This window comes from Anolis carolinensis, chromosome 2, assembly GCF_035594765.1.
Source record: "Anolis carolinensis isolate JA03-04 chromosome 2, rAnoCar3.1.pri, whole genome shotgun sequence".
In the NCBI taxonomy this organism is placed as follows: Eukaryota; Metazoa; Chordata; class Lepidosauria; order Squamata; family Dactyloidae; genus Anolis; species Anolis carolinensis.
This window is the reverse complement of record NC_085842.1, coordinates 81711271-81733736: the sequence shown is the minus strand read 5'-3', so window position 1 is coordinate 81733736 and position 22466 is coordinate 81711271. Positions and strand designations below refer to the sequence as shown.

General features: G+C 36.8%; 1 protein-coding gene across 11 annotated transcripts in view; it reads left to right on the top strand.

Annotated features, from left to right (window-relative positions):
• Positions 1–22466, top strand: part of dock3 (dedicator of cytokinesis 3) — a 241236-nt gene that overhangs the window by 107275 nt on the left and 111495 nt on the right. For all 11 annotated transcript variants that reach the window (XM_062970075.1, XM_062970074.1, XM_062970073.1 and 8 more), the window contains exons 11-13: positions 2971–3031; positions 7403–7550; positions 15212–15300. In XM_062970075.1, the coding sequence (XP_062826145.1) occupies positions 2971–3031; positions 7403–7550; positions 15212–15300 (298 nt within the window). The remainder of the gene's footprint in view (positions 1–2970; positions 3032–7402; positions 7551–15211; positions 15301–22466) is intronic.

The window sequence follows — 22466 nt, the reverse complement described above, 5'->3', positions numbered from 1 at the left end:
ACTGCACATAACACTAAGACATAGTTTGCTTAGCTGAATTGTCATGTCTAATATAGCAGTAGCCAACAAAGAAACCTTCAGAGCTGTTCTAGGGACTAATGCTACTATCCCAGGATGGCCTTGATAAATGAATGAGAGGAGAGTTGCTGTGCGTTATATGTAGTCGTAAGAATGCAACCATCGATGTTTATGAAAAGATGCTACTGGGTTTACTGGAATAGCCAAGAGGTTCCTTCAGTCATATAGGGGTCACTTTGTTCCCTATTGTTTGGTTCTTCAGGGGCTCCATGTACAAAGTGCATAGTAATGGGGCACATGTCATGTCTGCCCTCTAAGCTAAATTGGATGTTTTTATTCTGTCTGAACTGCTACACAAGATGATGTTTGAAAATGGAGTCAGAGGAGGCCAGTTTTACTCCACAACATCACATGGTCTTGTTTTTCCTGGGTAGTGAATGAAATTCCCCATGTCCTCTTCACAGTGCCCTGGAAGATGCTGTTCATAGTGACTCTGTGTCATTTGTTGTTTTCTATGGTTAAAGCAAAATGTAGTTTAGTGCAATGTGGAAGCACGGCCATCACAACTGAGCTAAATAAACTATGTTACATCTGAAATCAAGCTGGTTGTAAGATAAAAATGTGACAAAAAAAGCATGCTGTGTATTAGGAATCATAATTATATGTTAAATCTATATGAAATGCTATCTTTAGGTTTCATGGCACAGTAAAGGAACAGTAATACATTTAAAATTAGCTTTTAAACTTGGATGGAGACGTACTCTTTTTCCTGCTACATTTGTCTTCCATTTGGCATTGGTTGTGGACATTATTTCTAATGGAGCATGAAATTAGGATGGCTTTTTGGTGTTCTGTATGTTTTTGTGGACAAACAGTGTTTGCAAATGTTCTAGTGAGTGAAATAATCACTTAGCCTGTATTTAGTGTAGACATATTAGGAGGAGGCGAATATACATGTGTTTTGGTTTAAATCTTCAATAAATTGATAGATATTGTATTTTGATGTTTTGTGTACTTTTTTCTTTTGTATTATTTTTTTCTTCCTGGATGTATGTATGATTATTATTGGTGTACTGGGATTGTAGCTTTCTGATTCCATTGTTGTTTTTATACTTATGTCACTGTGAAAATACTTACATATTGTTGTTTATATGTGGCACTTGGAGTGCTTCTGTGAGCCTCTCGAGTCCCTTCGGGGAGATTGCTACAGGGTATAAACAAAGATCTATTATTATTATTATTATTATTATTATTATTATTATTATTATTATTATTATTATCTGTGACAGAAAATATATTATTATGATTCTCAGGGATGGCTACAAGCCACCTGTTGTGTCTTTACAATAGTGTTGATTTACCTGTGAACATTTGGAAGCAGTACAGAGAATATATTATCTTTTGTTTCAGGATACATGCTATAATTCCTTTTGGCATGGTCTTGTGGTTTATTCTTATATAATTTTTTTAAGTTGTTTGATTTCTGATATCTAACTAGTAAGTCAATTGACCAATCACCACTACTGCTATTAACATGCATAGGCTCTTCCATAGCAAAAAGTATAGTCGAAAAGAGTGAAGAAAAGAAAGTGAACAAACATTATTTTGAGAAGCCAGTTGCATTTGCAGCAGCTGTACATGTGTGAAATTCTGAATTCATAGAGAAATCATTCAGTAATTTTTGTAAAAGATTAAAATTTGTGTAAATTAAAGTTTATTTCTGTTTTCTATGGAGTACTTGCTTATGAAGTAAGAGCAGTTTTGGTGTCCTGTCTTTGGTGAAGATAAGGTATATGAAAGCAGTTATTTTCCCACAATGACACAAAATTATGGTATGGCCTACCTGCAGAGATCAAGGTTCTTGTCCTAGTCTTCAAGCTGGAATGTACTGCATTTGTTTAAACAAAGCTGTGGTTGGAATATCACAAATTCTGCTTGTGTTCTGATCCAATCTACTAAACCTGTCAAGTTCTCTCCTCCCTCTCCAATTTAATTTCCATTATATTGGGCTTTGTTGTTAGCTGATGTATTTTAGATTATTTCTTTAGTTACAGTGAATAATTTTCTAAGTGCTCATTACTTTATCAAAAAAGAAAACCTGCATAGAAGTTTGAGGCCAGGTGCCAGGTTAATGTAATCACCTTCCTGGCCTCAAACCAGCTCCGGGCATGGAAATCTAATCTGCCAATCTAGTTCCAAGATGCATTATCGTATCAGGGTAGATGTGCCTTTTGTTAGCGGGATGGACCATTACATTCACATATGTAGTTTTCCCAGTGACATGCAACAATCTTATATAAGAAGGCAAACTAAGTGGACATCAGAAGTGGGAAGTCTGTTGGCTCAGCAGTCTTCCTGTTTTTCTTTCAGAAATGTTCCCTTTGGGCTTTTCCACCTTCTGCTCCAGCTGCACCACCTCCTATAGCAGGCATGGACAAACTTGGGCCCTCCTGTGTTTGGGACTTCAACTCCCACAATTCCTAACAGCCTACCGGCTGTTAGGAATTGTAAGAGTTGTGGTCCAAAACATCTGGAGGGTTCAAGTTTGCCCATGCCTGTCCTATAGTTTCGCAGTCATAATGTACCGACAAGATTTCAGATCAAACAGTATCAAAGTTTTGACATCATTTAAACAATTATTACAATTATAGAGCTATTATAAAGATATATATTTCACTTGTTTTGTTATTACATGTAAAAATAATTTCAACTGTTTTATATCCCTGCTGTGTTATAAAATTAGGGTTTCTGTGCAGTTTTTCATCAGTTTTTAGAAATGAATATATGCAATATATCCTCAAGAAAAAATGTTATTTTTGTTTCTATCTGATGATCTTCACATCTATATATAAATTTTATTGTGACACATATGTAACTACTTCTTCCTACGGTCTATATTTTCTAATGGAAATGATTTAGAAATTGATATTTATATTTTTCTTAATCTGCTAGGATCTCAGCAGCAAGGATATGAAAAAAGATTTATACATTGTTGCTCATGTAATCCGGCTAGGTACAGTATGCTTTATTGAATACATTTACTCAAGATTAACACAAAATACGTTTTGCATGCTAGACATGTTAGCATTATACTGTGGTTTCCATTTATTAATTATATCAATAATACTTTTGACTCTTCCATTGTGTCCTGAGCAACCAATGTTATTGTTTTGTTATTTGTTCTACTTTTTATGTATTTTTAAATCAAAAACATTTTTGAAAAGAAATGGCAAGATAAAAGAGCAAAAGTTCCTATTGTTTACTAATTGTAATAATTAACTGTTATCTAGGATAGACTGCTATTAAGACATGTAGGGTGGAATGAACCTTATATATTGCCGCAATTTGACTTCTGCAGTAGGCCAGCATTCAATTAATAACTTAGTTACAGCTATGTTAGGCCTGATCAGTAGTTAGGCTTTTGAGCTGGATATATTGGAAAACATTAATTTTGGATCAGAAAAATCTGTGATGTTGGTATGTGAAGATTTTCAAATTGCAACTTGGAATTCAACAATTGGCCAGCACAGTTGGATCCTAAATGCTTTTTTTGTTACCAGCTGTCAAGTTATTTTGGCTTGTGGTGACCCCATGAATGAGAGACCTCCAAATCACCTTATCAAAAACAGCTCTACTTAGGTCTTGGAGAGTCAGGGATGTCACTTCCTTGATTGAGTCTATCCACCTGTAATGCAGTGTTACTTTTCTGCTGCCTTCTACCTTACCAAGCATTATTGCCTTTTCTAGTGAGTCACGTTTTCTCAGTTTAGTCATCTTGACTTCTATGTAGAGTTTGGACTTGATTTGTTCCAGGACACATTGATTTGTTTTTTTAGCACTCGCTCCGCTAGCACCATATTTCATATGAGTTTTATTTCTTCCTATCAGCTCTTTACTCCAGCATTCACAACCACACATAGAAAATGGAAATAAAATGGCCTGGGCATTCTTAATTTTTATATTCCAAGATATATCTTTACACTTCATGATCTTATCTAGTTCATTCATGCCAACCTTCCAAGTTGTAGTCTTCTTCTGATTATTTGACTTCAGTCTCTATTCTGATCAATGATTAAACCAGGGTATGAAAAATCTTGATCCACTATAGTGTCTTCATCCTATACCCTAAAGTTAAATAAATCAACTGTGTCATTATTTTAATTTTCTTCATGTTCATTTTTAAAACTGCCTTTGGATTTTCTTCCTTGATTTTTTTCAGTAATTGTTCCATTTTTTTTTGCTACTAGTATTGCATCAGCATATCTTAATTTTTGTATTTTTCCTATTCATGCCTCTTCCAGTTCTAATTCTGTTTTACATATTATGCATTCAAAATACAAGTTAAATTTTAAAAGTGATAAAATACAGCATTTACTGACCACTTTGCCTTACATATCAGGACAATCAGATGTTGTGGTACAAGCATTTCTTTAAGTGTAATCCTTTTCTATTTTGGGGGGGGGGGGTGAGTATGATCTACACAATCCAAGGTTTTATTTGGTGTGCCCCATTATCTAACATATGTTTGTAACATGATTCCAAATGCCCCTTTCCTTTTGGAGCCTCATTTGAGCATCTGAATTTTTTCAGTCCCAAATATTTTTGTAGAATTCTGAGCATCATTTTGCTTGCATGGGAAATTAATCTGATGGTCCTGTGGTTACTGCAATCCCTGGTACCCCTTTTCTTGGGCATTGGAATGTATATAGAGCTTTTTCACATTGTGAGCCATCCTTTTATTTTTCCATACTTGTTGACAGATTTTAGATAAAACTAGAATAGATCATGTCTGTGTAGCTTGAAGCAGCTCTATTGATGTGTTATCTCTTCCAAGTGATTCATGTTCTCCGAGTGCAGCCTCCGCTTCCACTTCATTTTCTAAAATTGTGGGTTCATCTTCAAATGGTTCTCTTTAAATTACTCTTTCATCCCTTCTTCTCTTTTTTTCTGACTTCCAGTCTATTGAGTTTAATATTGCAAATCTGTTTTTTTACAATGTGTTAAAATTCTATGAGGATGTACTTCGGGTTGTGTGTTTGGTTTAGTGTTCTTTATTGTTACTCTTGGAGCCCCCGGTGGCACAGCGGATTAAATTGCTGAGCTGCTGAACTAGCTGACTGAAAGGTTGGCAGTTCAAATCAGGGGAGCAGGGTGAGCTCCCACTGTTAGCCCCGGCTTCTACCAACCTAGCAGTTCGAAAACATATAAATGTGAGTAGATCAATAGGTACCGCTCCGGAAAGGTAACATTGCTCCATGCAGTTATGCCAACCACATAACCTTGGAAGTGTCTATGGGCAACGTCAGCTCTTCAGCTTAGAAATGGAGATGAGCACCAACTTCCAGAGTCAGACATGACTAGACATAATGTCAGGGGAAAACCTTTCCCCTTCCCTACTATTACTTTGATTTTAATACAGTAGAGTTCTGGTTAACTGACTTCCGGTTATCTGACCTACCATATTATCCGACATGCTTGCCGGAGGGACGAGACTCTTCCCTTCAGCAAGCACCCGGTTTAGGGAAGGCCTAGTAACATACACCGGGCTTTCCTAAACCGGGTGCTTGCCGAAGGGAGGAGGCTGTTCTCTTCTGCAAGTGCCCGGCACTTTGGAGAAGCCCAGGCTGTGTTGCTAGGCAGCAGCATGGCCCAGGCTTCTCTAAACCGGGCGCTTGCCGAAGGGAGGAAGCTCTTCCCTTCTGCAAGCACCCAGTTATCTGACATTCAGCACGCCCATTTATCTCGGATAACCAGAACTCTACTGTACTGTTACTTCATGGTCTGTCCCACAACCTGTTCCTGGTCTTGTTTTTGCAAAGGTAATGGTGCTGTTTCCTGTGATGTAGTCTATTTGATTTCTGTATTGTTCATCATGTGATGTCCATGTATAAGATCACTACATTAGTTGTTGAAAGAATGCAATTGTGATTAATAAGCATTTGGCTGCACAAATTCAGTCAGTTGTTCTCCTGCTTCATTTCTTGATTCTCAGCTAAATTTTCCTCCAATCTGTGGTTCTGCTTTTTTCCCTAGTTTTCCATGCCAATTTCCTGTTCAGTGTGTGATCAATTTCTTTCTCAACTCTTAACATAGAATCTTTCAATTTCATCTCCTTAGTTGTAACATAAGCCTGAATTTTATTTACATTGATGAGTTTCTCTTGAAGTCTTACTTTATTGATATTATTCTGTCAGATTTTGCATTAACATCCTTTGACTGCTTTTGCTATATTTCTTCTCACTATTAATGCCACCCCATTTCTTCTTAGATTTTCTCCTGAATAAAACAATGTATAATTATTTAACTCAAAATGTTCCACTCCTACCCACTTTAGTTTTATGCATCCCAAGCATTGCAATGCTTATAGATTCCATTTCTGAGCTTCCCCTGGTTTCTTCTCCTCACATTCTGGGTTCCTATGTTATTTTTGCTGAGGTTCAGGCATTCCTTTTTCTTCTGAGCATGTAAGCAGGTTAATATTCATTTAGCTTGAGTGGCTGTTCAACATTGCCCTCCTTTCTATTCCAGTGGTTTGCTGAGTGCCTTCCAACTAGGGAGTCTAATCTTCTGACATTATCTCTTATTTTATTATGAATTGTCTCATCGTAGTGTTTTCACCATAAAAGACATACTAAAGGGGTTTACATCTGCCCAGGACTAACAAGTACTATCTATGGTGTCACTACCATTGTTTCTGATAAATCCTTTCCCAGTTTAAAACTATCCTGTTTATTTCAGCCCAGCAGATGAAAGAATTAAGATCACTAGGTGAAATATGTATTTACTAGATATTTTGGACTAAAATAAATTTATAGAACTAGCTGTATACGATCTTAAAGGACATACTAGTTCAAAGGATAAAATAATGTTCTGGTTAGATTTTAAATATTATTTAGGGCTTTTTAATGATCCAAAGTATAATTTCTGAGGAATTGTCACATACTTTTTTAGCATTTAGTTTGGTGCTGAATTGTCACTTTTAAAAGCAAAATTCTCCTTTATTCAAAAAGTTAACTGGATATCTTTATGTTGTATATAAAGTATAAATAACTTACTCTTAACATACAAAAACATAAACTCTCTGAAATGCAAGTTAGGGTTTTCTGATAGTTGAGCTGATTAAATTCTTAATTTATCGTCTTATTTACTTATGCAATTGAACAGCAATAAATACTCTTGACTTTTTTAGTGGCAAATAGCACATATGAGTTAAAAGTGGAGGACAACAACAACAATTTATTGATTAGCCAGTTGGCCTTATCAAAGACAGACAGTTAAAAGTGAGAAAATTACTAATAATTCATTCATGAGTTATATGTAAAACAAATGTTTTCCAAATTGAGAATGGAAGCTGCATTGTAATGCTAGTATCTATTTGTTCTAGGTCGTATGTTGCTTAATGACTCAAGAAAGGGTCCATCTCATCTGCATTATCGGCGTCCATATGGTTGTGCAGTTTTGAGTATCATGGATGTAATTCCATCAATTTCTGAACTCAAAGAAGAAAAGGATTTTGTTCTCAAAGTTTACACGTAAGTAATTATTGCACAAATAAATTAAAACTATGAGTTGTTTATGCTAGGTCAGAGATCTTTTGAGATAGGTATATGAAATACAGTTCTTTGTGGTATCTGTGACTCGTGTGTCTGAGTTGTTCTGCATTGTACTGAATTGTTTAGAAGCTTAACTTCAAGAACTGACAAAATTATTTGGCAGGAATCCACTCACTTCTCAGTGCATATGATTGTGTAGTGTTTCCATATTCTCTTTACAGTTCCTTTTTGTCTTCAGCTGCTATTTCATGCATTTAATAACCTCTTTGCCTTTTCAGCTTTCTATTGAATGTAAAAAAAACACCACAACCAGTTTTTATGCCTTTATTTTTTTTCTTTAATTTCCCTTACTTTCCTCATACTTACTCTTTTCTTAATTTTCAGATACAAATCTCTCAGGCTATTACTACCAACACAATTGGGACTTATCCCCACACTATAGTTTTCCATTGTCATGGAGGTCTGTTGACCTTGCATGTAGGGTCACCACTTCCACAGTCTCCAGGTCAATAGAAATATTTGCCCTCCTTCCAGACAAACAGAAACTCTACTCACACTGTTTATCTATCTGTTTTCTTGGTCTTAGCAGCTAGCTCTTGACATCTCTTCTCCAGATGTAATGGGTCCTAAACATAATCCTCTCTCCCCATTGACATATGTGCCACTTTATACTAATTAGTTCATTTGGATGGCCAAGTCATTCAAATATCAAAACCTTGCAATAGTGATCACAGAAAAAATAGTCAAATGGATAAAGATGCAACTGATGCCTCCAGTATTGACGACTTTGCTGTATACTACTTACACCTATGTCAAGAAAGACTGAGATTACTTATAATGTTCATGAAGTGGATTGTGGCTGTTTATTAAAGCACCCAGTTCTATTGTTATGGATGTTGTCCAAAGAAAATAAGGAAAATACCATTCAATCCTTGTAGGTACAGAAATACACAGATTAAGTGGACATAATGTTTTACTTCAGTATAACACTGTAACTCCAGGCTGCAAATTAAGTAGCATATATTGCTACTGTCCATCATTTTAACTGGAAATAACTGCTGCCCTTTCTAGTCAAATCACCAGATGACTATAGATCAGTGGTTCTCAACCTGTGGGTCCTCAGATGTTTTGGCCGTCCAATCCCAGAAATCCTAAAAGCTGGTAAACTGGCTGGGATTTCTGGGAGTTGTAGGCCAAAACAGCTGGGGACCCACAGGTTGAGAACCACTACTATAGATGTAATGTCTTGTGGGTGAAAACATCTAGAAAGCATCATTCAGGTTTTGAAGCAGACGCACATTCCAAAAGACTTGCCATTTGAAGAGGTCTGTTTATTTAATTCAGGTATCAAATTCAAGCTTTATCACAACCTGTAGATGCAGCTGAGGGAACAAAAACTGAAGTAATACCTCAGGCTTTTAATCTGCTCAACCTGAACAATCATGGTATTGATAACAGACTTCTTATCACCAGCCTGTCTTTCTCTCATTGAGCCTACATCTCAAGCATATTTTGCTTTGACGTGCACTTCCATACAGTCTAAGTACTCTTATTTTTTTTAAAGCAAAGAGAATATTCTAAGTGGTGCCTTTTACTCCCAAACAATATCATCCATCTCAGTTCCTCACTGCAAGCATCCTGATTCATAGACAAACTATTCCACTTTTTCCACAAGTGATGCAATATTGGATTTTTAGATTCTCAGTATCATTAGTTGAGGTTATACCATAGAATTTGTGCTGCTGACTGTATTGGGAAAATTATACTCCTCTCCTGCTCTGCACCTGGAGAAGCTTGATTAATTATGTTTTTGTTGTATGCATTCAAGTTGTTTCTGACTTATGATGACCCTAAGGCAAACTTGTCACAGAGTTTGCTTGACATGATTTGTTCAGAGTGATTTTGCCTTTGCCTTCCTCTGAGGCTGAAAGAGTATGACTTGCCATGGTCACTCAGTGGATTTCCATGATTCAGCAAGCATTCAAATCTTGATCTCCAGAGTCATAGTGCAACACTGAAAGTGCTACATCATGCTGACTCTTGTAAATTATATACTATACTGGAAGATCAGGTAATAGAGCAAATTCTTATTTTCCACAACTAGAATGGACTCTTCTTCTAAAGTTTTACAGTATCAAAGGATAGGTTTTTAGGACATCATTCTAATGAACTTTGAAATGATCACTGTTGCTTCCATTCTTATATTCTGGGGACCCAGGCTGGTTTTTAATGATTGAATTCTGCAATACTTCCAGGTTTCTATTTGTCCATTGTTTCGCCACCTGCTCAAGTTTTCTTTCTGATATAAACCCTTTAGCCTCACCACAGTGACAAGTGCCAAGGGTGCTTGCAAGCACATAGCAGTGCTTTCTCATAGAATGGTTATATATGCCTATATTGATGACTGATTGGTAGTGGCACATTCTTCATCACATACTCTGATCTTGAGTCTAGGACTAATGATCAACAAGTATCCCTAGTTGTCTCTCCTCAAAAGATCAGGTTCTTAGGTGCACACTTGGATAACATGATGGGCAAAGCTTATCTGTCCATAAAACAGTCTCAGCCCATATGAAAAGAAGCTCTTTGGGCTTCTGCAGCCTACTTATAAATAGCTCAGAAAGTTTAAGTACTACATGGCCACCATGATGGCTTTCACATTACTTGCTTGTTTGATACCAAGGCACAAAAGCCAACTAGAGCATCACTTCCTCTCTCAGGAGTTTTGGATGTCCTTGTGATTATGTATTGATGATTGCAACCTGCTCAGTGGAGTGCCTTTTTGTTTTTAATGTGCCCAACAAACGTGGCAATGACAGATTTGTCTTTTTTCCAATTGCATATATAGATGGCTGCACTATGCACACCTGCCAGTCCCATGTGGAGTGAGATCTTCAGATCAGTGGCTTGTAGTTACATTCATCTGTAGAAGTCTTTTGACAATTCAATTACCAGTACTTTATTTTGTCAAATAATTTAGGTCACCTCAGGCAGCAGTGCTGTTAAGTTGTCTGGCTGTTTATATAGCTTTAACAGCTTTTGAACATACTCTGGAAACTGGAGTTTTTGAAAGGCATGCCTTGCTTCCTGATACCTTAATATGATTTTTTTTCTATACCATATTTAGAAGAAAATAATTTCCTAGTCTTCTGAGTTTCCATCTTAAGATTTCATTATGTTAAGAATTGACATCACCTAGGAAAATCAACTATTTTGTCCTTACTTCTTGTTTTGAGTTAGTTGGTATGCATACCAGACACAAACCTGTATATTTAGGATTTTCCTTTCTGTTATACAGTCAGCACTTTTTAGATTTATGATTTTATACACATTTTGGCTTTTATGATTTGTATGCTGAGTAATGGGGTGCCAAAAAGATGGCTGTTGACACATTTCTCAGTATATTGTATGACTGCAGAGTCTTCTTTAGATAGCCTTTTTGCTGGCACATGACCTAGTGAGGTTTGTACATAACCTAGTGAGGTTTGTGCCCTGGAGCACAAAAAATTCTTATGTTCACTTTACTGGAAATAACATTATGCCCAGACTAGATATTATCCCCCCCCCCAAAAAAAATAACAATCAATTTCCACCTGTCATGGGAGATTATTATCACTACTATGGAACTGCTTTGATGTTCCCTAGATGGGACCTAAATAGTGCCAAACTCATCAGAGGTTTTCTGATCAATGTCAAAAGCCCTTTGGCTGGCCCAGAAATTGACTCAAGAGCAGTGGTAGCTTCTATTGTCTTCTGCATAAGATATAAGAGATATTAAGGGTACTATTATAGGTGCAGCAATTGACCATCATGCATCACTATAGATGGGCTGTTTGAGTCAAAGCATTATCACTTTTAACTCATCCTGTAATATCTGAAGCATGTAATATCTGAACTGTAGTTAGTTACTAATAATTCATATGTATGAGTCATGGAGACTACAAAGAAGCAGAACAGAATGTTTACCTGTAACATGATTCTTCAAGGGGTCATCTATGGAGTCACACAACCCACATCTCGTCTTCCCCTTCTTGGGATCATGAATATTTATTTTCTCCTCTCCTGCAGCAGGCTTGGAGCCAACAGGAAAAGTAGGAACCCTACCAGGTCATGCATATGTTCAGGAGGGAGGCAGAGTTTCTGCCAAAAATATGCTTAGCTCTAGAAATTTCTAAACAGCTCAGCTTAGAATAACCCATATGTCTGAGTTCACAGGTGACCATTTGAAGAATCACAATTACAAGTAAGCAACTTCTTAATTCCATACTCATTATCTGGGATAAGCTATTTATAAATATAAAACCAACTGTGTCTTCCTGTCTCTGACAGGTTACCATAGCTGTTTTTTTAGCATCAAGTAAGTAGTTGAATTAGTTGTATCCCATACCAGCTCTGCTACTTTCTAATTTGTGTGCTTGGGCCTTCGGATGCTATGGCATAGTTCTTTAAACAGCAGCAGTGACATAACACTTTCTCCATAGGAAAGCAAAATGCACAATACAAAAAACAGCTTACTGACTTTTTCACAGAGACCTGTGTTATAATCAGTTTCACAGTTTCAGTATGTAGTGTTTTCTTCCTGCATATAAGCCACACTATTTGAAATTATTTTTTATCAATTGCAGTGATTATAAAACTGTTTATTAACATAGAGAAGAAAGCAGGAGACCCTGTGTGATACAGGTTGGGTTTATATTAGGCGAAATATTCTAGTCTGGAGCTGCCCCCAATACACCATTCGACTGTTCTGCTGTCAGATGGGTTGCCAGGCAATCAGCACATCAGTACCAGTGCCTTTTCTTCCTGGGAGCTGCTGCTGCTATTTCACCAGCCAGAAGCAGTTTCCCAGCAGAAGCGTACCAGCGATTTTGCTTCTGTTGAGATCACAACTGGTGCCCAGCCTTATGATCAGCAGAAGTGACATCATAAGCAAGTATCTATCGGGGAACTGATTCTGACTGGCAAAATAGTCCTGGGTCTTTTTGATACATGGACACTAGATTGCCCAGAGTGATAAAAAATATTAGGGATCACTCTGGAGTTTCCTGGAAGCTCCAGAGTAACCTGCTGTTTTTCTTGTGATAGATTAAAAGCTAAAAGCATGGACTGCTTGCAGCTGGTTTGAGGTGAGAATGTTTTATTTGGCCCATGTTAACATGATCATAGATATTAGTGTTAGACAAGGTTGGGCGGATCCTGGTTCAAATTCTCACTGACGCATAAGTCTGACATATATCATGGGGTTCTTGTAAGAATAAAGGGTGGGAAGCAGAGCTATCAAGATCACTGAGGGAGAAAGCAGCATATAAATAATAGCATGACCAAGGAAAACTGCAGTAGATACTGAAATAGAGCTGATGAGTGGTGAAGCTAATAATGAGTGAAATTACTTTGGCTGTAGTCCTGCAGCTGTTCTGTGATGGTTTAATCTATAGCAGTGGTTCCCAGCCTTTTCTCCTCCAGATGTTTTGGACTTCAACTTCCAGAAATCTCAGCCAGCTTACCAACTGTTAAGAATTGAGTCAGCTTCACCATTCATCAAAACTATTTCAGTATCTATGCTGTTTATCTTGATCATCAGAAAAGGATAATCACTTATGGGCAGGAAAGCATGCATAGTGGCCATAGTGCTAAATAAAACTGTACTGATGTAGTTTGTACTCTCATGATTTATGTGTATCTTTTGTGGTGAGCATATTGAAATAATCACATTGTGTAATATTCAGCTTTCATTTTTGACCATGCTGTTTTAAAAATATTAGTCAAAAGGAATAGCAAATGTATTATTGACTAACAGATCTTTTAAAACACAAGGCAACACTTTTATTTTATTTTATTTTAAACTTATTCAGCTTTTGAGCCTTTAACTGTGTTTCTCAATGTTTATACAATAGAAACAAAGCAGACACTATTAAATAAAAAGGTGATTAAACACCCTGAAAAAATATTAAAAACTATTTAAAACTAAGCAGAATAAGGAAGTTTTCACTGCCTGCTTCAGTTCCAGAAACAGATTGTTTTCTGCAAACCTCTTTGAAAACATTCTAGAAGAGGTTCTGTTTATGACAGTATCAAATAAAACAATTCATCTAAAATTATCTAGTACTGAATCTTAAAAGTAATCTGTCTATTGTCTCCTCTGATTGTTGGTGGCTTTCAGAGGTCTCAGAGAGTATTTCTTATCTTTGCTACTCAGTGTAGAGATGTAAGCGATTTAAAGTGGTTTAAGTGAGGCCCTTCTCTTGGTCCCACCTCCATCTCAAGCTCGGTTAGTGGAAACAAGAGAGCGGGCCTTCCTTCTCGGTGGCTGCCCCTCGACTCTGGAGCTCCTTGCCCAGGAAGCCAGGATGGCCCCCTCCTTGCTGTCCTTCCGGCGGCAGGCTAAAACCTTTTGATTTAGACAGGCTTTTAAAGATGGTGATTAAGATCAATTCAGGGGTGTTTTGGTTTTTAACTTTGAATTTGTTTTAATGATTTTTAACTGGGAATTTTTAAATACTATTTATATTTAATCCTGTTATGTTAAGCCACTTTGAGTCCCCTGTGGGGAAGATAAAGCAAGATATAAACAAATAAATACAGCAGCAGCAACAACAACAATAATAATATGTTCTATCATTAACCTATGAACCCTTTAATGTAAGTATTTGATATGAATCATGAAAAGCTGTCACATAATTCAGCAGTTAAAAATAAAAGTCTAAAACATGAATTTGCAATCGTTTACAGAAAAATACCAAGCTCATACACTTACTAACCTAGCCTAACCTTGACTTGCCATCATTTGCTTCCCTGCCACAAACCTTCTGACATGCTAGATGGGGGATCTTTTCTCATTTATTTGGAGGATTTATACTGCAGTGTAAAGTATATAAAAAGAATCTCTTGCTTGTTTCTTACTGTTGCCAAATGGTGCTGGGAGGCCTTCCCAAACGTCCTGGGACATCTGTTCCTAGTGAATGTATTTGTGGATTAGCATTCATAATCACTATGAGCACTGTGTGTATCCCAGAAGCTAATGAAGCTTGATTGTTTATTGGAAAAGAAACCGTACACATTTAGTCTGTCTTTGCATGATGGATTGCAACTCCTCGTTTGAGATGGGTGGGTGAATCAGAAGAGTAATACTTGTAGAGTCATTCATCTAGTGCAGAGCCTAATATCAGTTTTTGATCTTGTCAGCTATGGAATCACATATGTATGTTATTGTTGTCCTTTTAAGGTCACAAATCAGAGAATAAAAGGGAACAATATGTATAACCAGCATAGGAATGTTTTCTAATAAGGAACAATTTTTTATGTGTCCACCACATTTTTTTTAAAAAAAAGACTCATACCTCATGTCATAGTGCTGGTAGACTGATTATCGATAGGTAATTGTTAAGAGCAGAACCAATTTAGGACATAAAGTAAATATATGATAACGAGTTTCTAACATATGGCACATATGTTCTGCATGAAAACAAGCCTAACCATATTTGTATTCCTTCTCTAATTTTACTTTTCCTAAATAGAGTCACGTGGACTTCTCTTTTTCATTGTATTGTTTTTCAATAAAGTTGCAAATAGCTGTTTTTTTCCCTTTGTCATTCAGTTACGTCTTATAAGAAAACATGAAATATTTGCTGTACTTTTTTCAGGTGCAATAATGAAAATGAATGGTTCCAGATCCATGAAAACATCATTCGAAAGTCCAGCACCAAATATACAGCCCCAAGCTCCAACTATGGTAATATTTCATTTTCATATTTCATAGCTGTATTAAAAACTTACATTTCCTGTATATCGTAAAACCTGCAGGAACAGTTGATTCCCAGAATTAGTGGTGCAAAGGGCAACTAGTGGCAAATGGAGTAAGATTAGGCAGAGCTACACTGAAATATACAAGATAATGAGTTTGTGAGTTCAGATTTGATGGCTGTGCAAAAGATGAGATCTCTGACCCATACTACATAATAAAAGTAGTCTTTTGAAATTCCTGCAATCATTCTTGGAGGATTTCAGACTTTATTAAGAAATCAATCTGTGGTTATAAGTAAAATTATGTATTTAATTTAAACACTGCAATTTTATGTTAAGCAATATCAGTGAATGCATTTGAAACTTTAGCTTTATTTTGTGCCGTTTATAAAATGCATGGACATTTTTGTGCTTATTTTCCATTATCTATATACCAGCATTCTACTCTTCCAGAAAATTGAATCTTCTGCAAAGTAACTTGGTATTTCTAATAAATCTTATTGAGATATCATGGGCAATGGCCTCATTAAAATGGTTTAAATGTGAACACATATTGATCCTGATGGAGTCAACGAGGCCTTGTCTTAATTCTTTAGTCTTCATTCCTTAAACTTCAAATATACATTCAGAAACCTGCTCAAATTATCCAAGTCCTCATTTTTCTCCTTTTCTCTGTTCTTTCCCAATATCAATGTTTACATTGTAGTTTGTTTGGAACAGGAGTCTGGTTTGGTTTTGCTGTGTACATATTATTCTTATGAATCATGCAATTGGGCTTCAGCAGTTGTGCAGAAACTTACCTTGGTGAGAATCCTTCCCCTGAGCACCTCTTGCACATGGTTAAGCCTGGCCAAACAGCATTCCCTCAGTTTCCTTTTGTGTGCTATGTGAACAGGCTTATTTTAAACAGCTTGATTTGAAAAGTGTGCAATTTGTACATTCTCTGTGTTTCTTTTGCTGCGGAAAGACACATAGTAAATGCTGATTCTGCTTTCCCAAGTTTCATCCATCAAAGAAGTCACACTTGGCTATTCACATAAATGTCACGATTTAGGGAAACTGTCTTAAGGTAGATGACCAAGTGCCATAAAAATGCTCTGTTCACTGTACTTCTTCTGTGGTTTGTAAATCTGATCTGAAGTCAATAACACTCAATCAGTTGCACAGAACTTTGCCAACTTCATCTACATTAGTGGTTCTCAACCTGTGGGTCCCCAGATGTTTTGGCTGTCAGTTCCAGAAATCCTAACAGCTGGTAAACTGGCGGAGATTTCTGGGAGTTGTAGACCAAAACACCTGGGGACCCACAGGTTGAGAACCATTGATCTACATCAACATTGAGTGTGGCTGTCAATTTTCACATCAACTGGTGTTTGGTGTCAGGTTTAAATTAGCTTCTGCCTCCAGTTCCAAGCAAGAGTCCAGAATTAAAACACTGAGAAGAGACAAAGAGATATAAATCACCAGCTTCTCCATATGATGCTAAGACAAGCAGGGACATAAAAAGGAGGACAAATTAAAATAACAGAATCCTTAAAAATTGATCTCTTTATTATATATTGTATTACTTTAACAAATGTAATACTCCATACTAATCAGCCTCATCTTCTGCCGCCCTTCTTTCTCTCACTCCCAAATCCTATTTAGTGTGCTTGAATATATACAATTTAAGTCACTGTAGGTATAGATCATCTTTGAAATGTTCATCAATGGACCATGTATTGTCCATATTGTACAAAATTCACAATGCAATAAAATAATTACCTAATTTAATGAAGTAATCATGAATGTATTGTCATTTAAAAAAACAAGTGTCATCAATATTAACACCATCTAAAGTTTAGAACATTTTGTATTTACACAAAAAGATTAAAACAGTCAGCCCTCATTAGGTGTTTGGGCACAGGATCCCTTAAAAAAGTGGGAAAGCTGTGAATATAAATAAAAATAATTAACACAGTGCTTTTCTTCCCTCAAAGCATTTCTAGGTCCTCCGGCACAATTCTATGGTCCCACTAATTTGTGCTAAATAGATTGCCAAGTTATGCTGAAACCTTTGTTGGATACCTGTGCCTCCATTGATGTGGTTCATTCTAGCTGTTTGTTTTATGAACAGAGCTGGAAAGAGCATTCAACCTGAAGATATTAACATCCATGGATATACCTATTGGAACAACAAGCCACTAAAATTGGTGTTAATATGTTCAGATTGATTTTTGTTGTAATTGTAAGGCTATATTCCACTTAGATACATGGCCATATTTACTATTGCTAAATATATTCTGGGGGGCCCTGGTGGCACAGTGTGTTAAAGCGCTGAGCTGCTGAACTTGCAGACCAAAAGGTTCCAGGTTCAAATCCCAGAAGCGGAATGAGCGCCCGCTGTTAGCCCCAGCTCCTGCCAACCTAACAGTTCGAAAACATGCAAAATGTGAGTAGATCAATAGGTACCACTCTGGCGGGAAGGTAACGGCGCTCCATGCAGTCATGCTGGCCACATGACCTTGGAGGTGTCTAGGGACAACGCCGGCTCTTCGGCTTAGAAATGGAGATGAGCACCAACCCCCAGAGTCGGTCACGACTGGACTTAACATCAGGGAAACCTTTACCCTAAAGATATTCTAGTTAGGCAGATGATCTTAATTATGATCTGATGGCTAACTACCAGAATCCTCATGTCTTACCAATCTTTTAAAATTTGTAGTAGTTCTGTCAAGATTAGGGTCACCATGTCAGTACTATAAAGTGTACCAACATTCAGTCTATGTTTATGATAAGTGTAAGGATGTTATGAGTTAACAGAAATTATTAATATGATTTTATTTGTTTGTAAAAAAAAGAAAAAAAGGAGTTATATATTAACGAAGGCAGGCCTCGCATAGAAGCCAGCTGGAAACAGTATACAACAGGTTGCCATAGCAACATAGCCTCTCTTTGGAGGAGAAGGGGGTGTGGCTTAGTTGGCAGTTAAAGCTTAAACCCTTTTTTAAAAAGTTAGTTGTTGTTCGACTTTTGAGGAAGTTAGGGGCTGTTTGAATCAGCTGAAGAGAGGTTGCTCTTTGACAGCTTAGAAAAGCTGGGAAATTGAGGCTTGTTCACACAAGCAGATGGCAGCTTATTGTCATTCAGGGAAAGGCTGAGGATATAAGCTGACCGGGAGTTTAGTCTAGAGGGAGTCGGTTTAAAAAAAAATAATAATACAAAAAAAAAAGAAAATCAATCCACGGCTTGATTGTTAAAGTGATAGTTAGATCACTGTTCTTTGAAGAGAAGTTGTTTAAGAAGTATTCATACAAATAAGACTGCACTGTAACTCAAGATCCTGAAACGTCTATATATTGCAACCACAAGCTTATGTACAAATAAACTTGAACTTCGTTGTTGTTCACAAAGATCAATCTCCTTGCCTCACTCTGCGCCTGGGGGAAAGCCATTACCTTTCACCATTTACCATTTATCATTTACGTTAAAAGACATTACCTCATGTTGGTGGCAGTTACCGTACCTTCTTATATAAGTTACCATATTTACTCATATAAATTCCTCAGTTCTGTTATCCTTCCTTATCCTCCAAATCCTCCTGATATATATATACTTCCTCCAGACATATTTTCCCTCCATATTTTAAGGACTGTTCACAATAAGGTTTCCCCTTCACATCAGCACCAAGAAGTACTGTGAGCCATTGTTAATATACTGGGACTGCCACAGTCAAAACCGATGAGTCAGTTTGGTTATCTGGCGTGATAGCATCATGTCCGCATGGACAATTCCTTTGAAGGAGACCATTGTTTCTTCCTCTGTTTTGCTTCCTTCTCTTTTGTTTTCCTTTCAGATGCCAATTCAGTAAGTGTTGGTTCTCTTTTCAGCATCTACCTTCTAATTCAATAATTGTGGAAGCCTCTCAGACAAAAGGAAAACAATGATCTCATTCTGTGTCTGTGGATGGTAGTAAGAAGAACCTTATGGGTCACAGATCTTATAAATTGGCTGTATGAACTGTTCCTTTTATAGATTAGAAGGCATGCATCATGTCAATAGTTTCTATAGTGAAAAGTTACAGCTTTTTCCCTTACGTACCTGAAGATAAAAGAACATGGCTTTGCTTTTAGTTTGAAACACATTGTCTAGTTACACATCAAATCAGTTCTTTTTAATTAGCTTTATTTATACCCAAAAGGGATTTCAGTCACATACAATAGTGTTCCACTATAATTAAATCAGGAAAATAACAAGACAGTTGAAAATGCCACATATAGAGGGAAAGCTCCAGAGCTTCAGGGAAGCTCACAAACATCCTGCAATTTTTTTTAATGTGGGAAAAGTTGCATTAAGCAACCTTAAGCTGCATTAATCACCTTTCTACAGAACCATGTAACCCAGAATATCAAGGCAGATAATTCACAATATCTGCTTTGAACTGGGTTATCTGAGTCCACACTGCTATATAATCCAGTTCAATGTAGATTTTATACAGCTGTGTGGAAGGGGCCTGAGGCCGAATGGGACTCATGTTTCATGTGAACATCATGGAGTCCATTCACCACTAGCCCAAATTCATTCAGCCCGTGTAGATGGGCCCTTAGACCAAGACTAGTGAAATACCCCCTGTAATTTTGGGAGTGAGACACACACTCTACTGCATTTTTTTGGATGTGCATTACAGTTTCCTTATGAAGAACAGGAGTCGTAATACTCCTGAAGCCTCCAAGAAGAGGAAAAATGTTGAATGATGGATAACAGTAAGAACCCAAGATTCTTTGGTCATGCTGTGCCATATGTTACAATTATCTGAAATATCTGACACTGTCATTATTCTACAGGCCTTCGGTCTAAGTGTGTCATCAACTGAACCTGAAAACAAAGGGGAATCAAGAACATGACTTAGAATCACTAGAGGATGTTTTAGACTATTACGAATTGTCTCGTTGTTGCTTATGTTGCTAATAGAATCATTTTCTGATAGAGGATGACAACTGAGGTTGCTTAGCAGGATTGTGTGGTAATTGGGCATGGTGAATTAGTGTCAAACATAGGCAAAGGGAGTCACATGATCTAGAACAGCTATTCGAACTAATTTATTCCTTCTCAAGGTACAGCAAAGTCTAGAAGAGGCTTGAGGCAACATGTGAATATGCAGTGTACATCATACACTGCATATTCAGATGTTTAAAGAAATTTCTGTAAAATGTTTACAAGAGTGTAAATAAATTAATTGATTAAATTATGGTGCAGACCTGTTGATGGCAAAGCTGGAGTGTCATGGAACATCCATTGTGATTTCTCAATAGAATAGAGTCTTGCTTATCCAACCTTCACTTATCCGACATTCTGGATTATCCAATGCAGTCTGCCTCCCACCCAGATCCATAGCTGTTTCTCTAGGCCGCAATGCGCAGCAGGCCAGCACACCCAACAATAACACAAGTGCAGTCACACTCCCAAACAAGTGGCAGACTTGTTGTAAAATATGATGTTTTGGTGCTTAATTTGTAAAATCATAACATAATTTGATGTTTAATAGGCTTTTCCTTAATCCCTCCTTATTATCCAACATTTTTGCTTATCCAACATTCTTCCGGCCCGTTTATGTTGGATAAGTGAGCCTCTACTGTAGGAAAAATACCTGTTGCATTTCATGTTCTTTCACATTTTAGAAACTAAAGTTCAAAAAATACTTCTGCATGTAAAAGATGTGAAAATATCAGATGTACAATTTTGATATGCCAAAATAGTACCAAATACGTAAATATAAGAGAAGTAAAATTTATCAATGAATGAAATATGGGATGTATGGTGCCTGGTGTACTACAGATATGTTGAGTTAGATGAGCTTTTTTACCACTTTAATGTAGCGCTATCAACCATCCATATCTCTGTGTTATGCATTTGTGGATTTGATTATTCTTGGAGTACTATATCTCTACCACTACTGCCCGCCATGCGAATGAACAAAAAGTGTTCTCTTTAGGCATTTCTAGGTCATCCAGTACAATTTATAGGTCAGCTTCCAGTGAATCTAGAAATGCATTGAGACTTGTTCTCTCAGGTAAAACAAAAAATAGCTTCATGATTTTTATTTATATTTATGGTTTTCCACTTTTGCAGATATCACGTGTCTCATGAAAGTTGAAAATTGACTGTACAAATATGTTTTTTATCGATATGAAATATGTCCCTTTTTAGAAGCAATGTGCTTAACTGATGTCTATGAAAGATAATTGTAATGAATTTATAACAACTGCCACCAATTTGTAAAGGACTAATAACGACTAAAGCTCTTTCAGGCAGGGGGGAATCTTTTTTATCCCACCGCTGCCACCAATTTGTAAAGAATTTATAAAGACTGCCACCAAATTGTAACAATACGACCACCAAAGACGGAGACCTTTTACTTTTTTTCCTTTTCTTTCTTCTTCTTCACTTTAGATGGTAGCGTAACATGGTTTAGAATATATGCGACAGAGGCATGGATGTTGAAAGAACAATAACAAGTTTATTCAGGCACAGAGTTTAGTGGTTTCAATGTAGTTTCTCACTTAAAGGTACACTTTCTTCAACAGTTGCAATAATGACACATGATGAATCCACTTTCAAAAGACTTTCTCCTTTTCTTGAGCAGTTTAAACTTTTTCCTATTCCTTCAACTGATGCTATTAACTGAACACTTCTGATCTAACTGGAATTGCTTCCTTTTACCACTCAGATTCTACCAATAAACCTAAACAAGTCACATGACTTGCTTAATATGACACAACTAGATATCTGAGCTTCCCTGTTTTCCCTAACCTGGAACCAGTCTCTTCCCTGTGACTCTCAGATCGCACACTGTTACTTTTCAAATTCTGTTCTCTCTTCTGCTAAACAGCAGTTGGCTCTGCCTACTTCTCCATGGCAACCAGCTTCAGAACGCTTAGATGGCTACCCCCTTCATGCAATAACTATAATACTTACCCTTGCAAAACAAATACACACAATTTAACATATCATCTGTAAATAAAAATTCATAGTTCAATACAATAATGTACTGAGATTGAAAGACAAACTGAATGCACATGTCATGCTGAACCATCATAAGAATTATGACTGAACAAACAATTGTTTGCATAACAAATATATATTATCATGAAGTTCTGTAATGTAACTTTCCTGGGC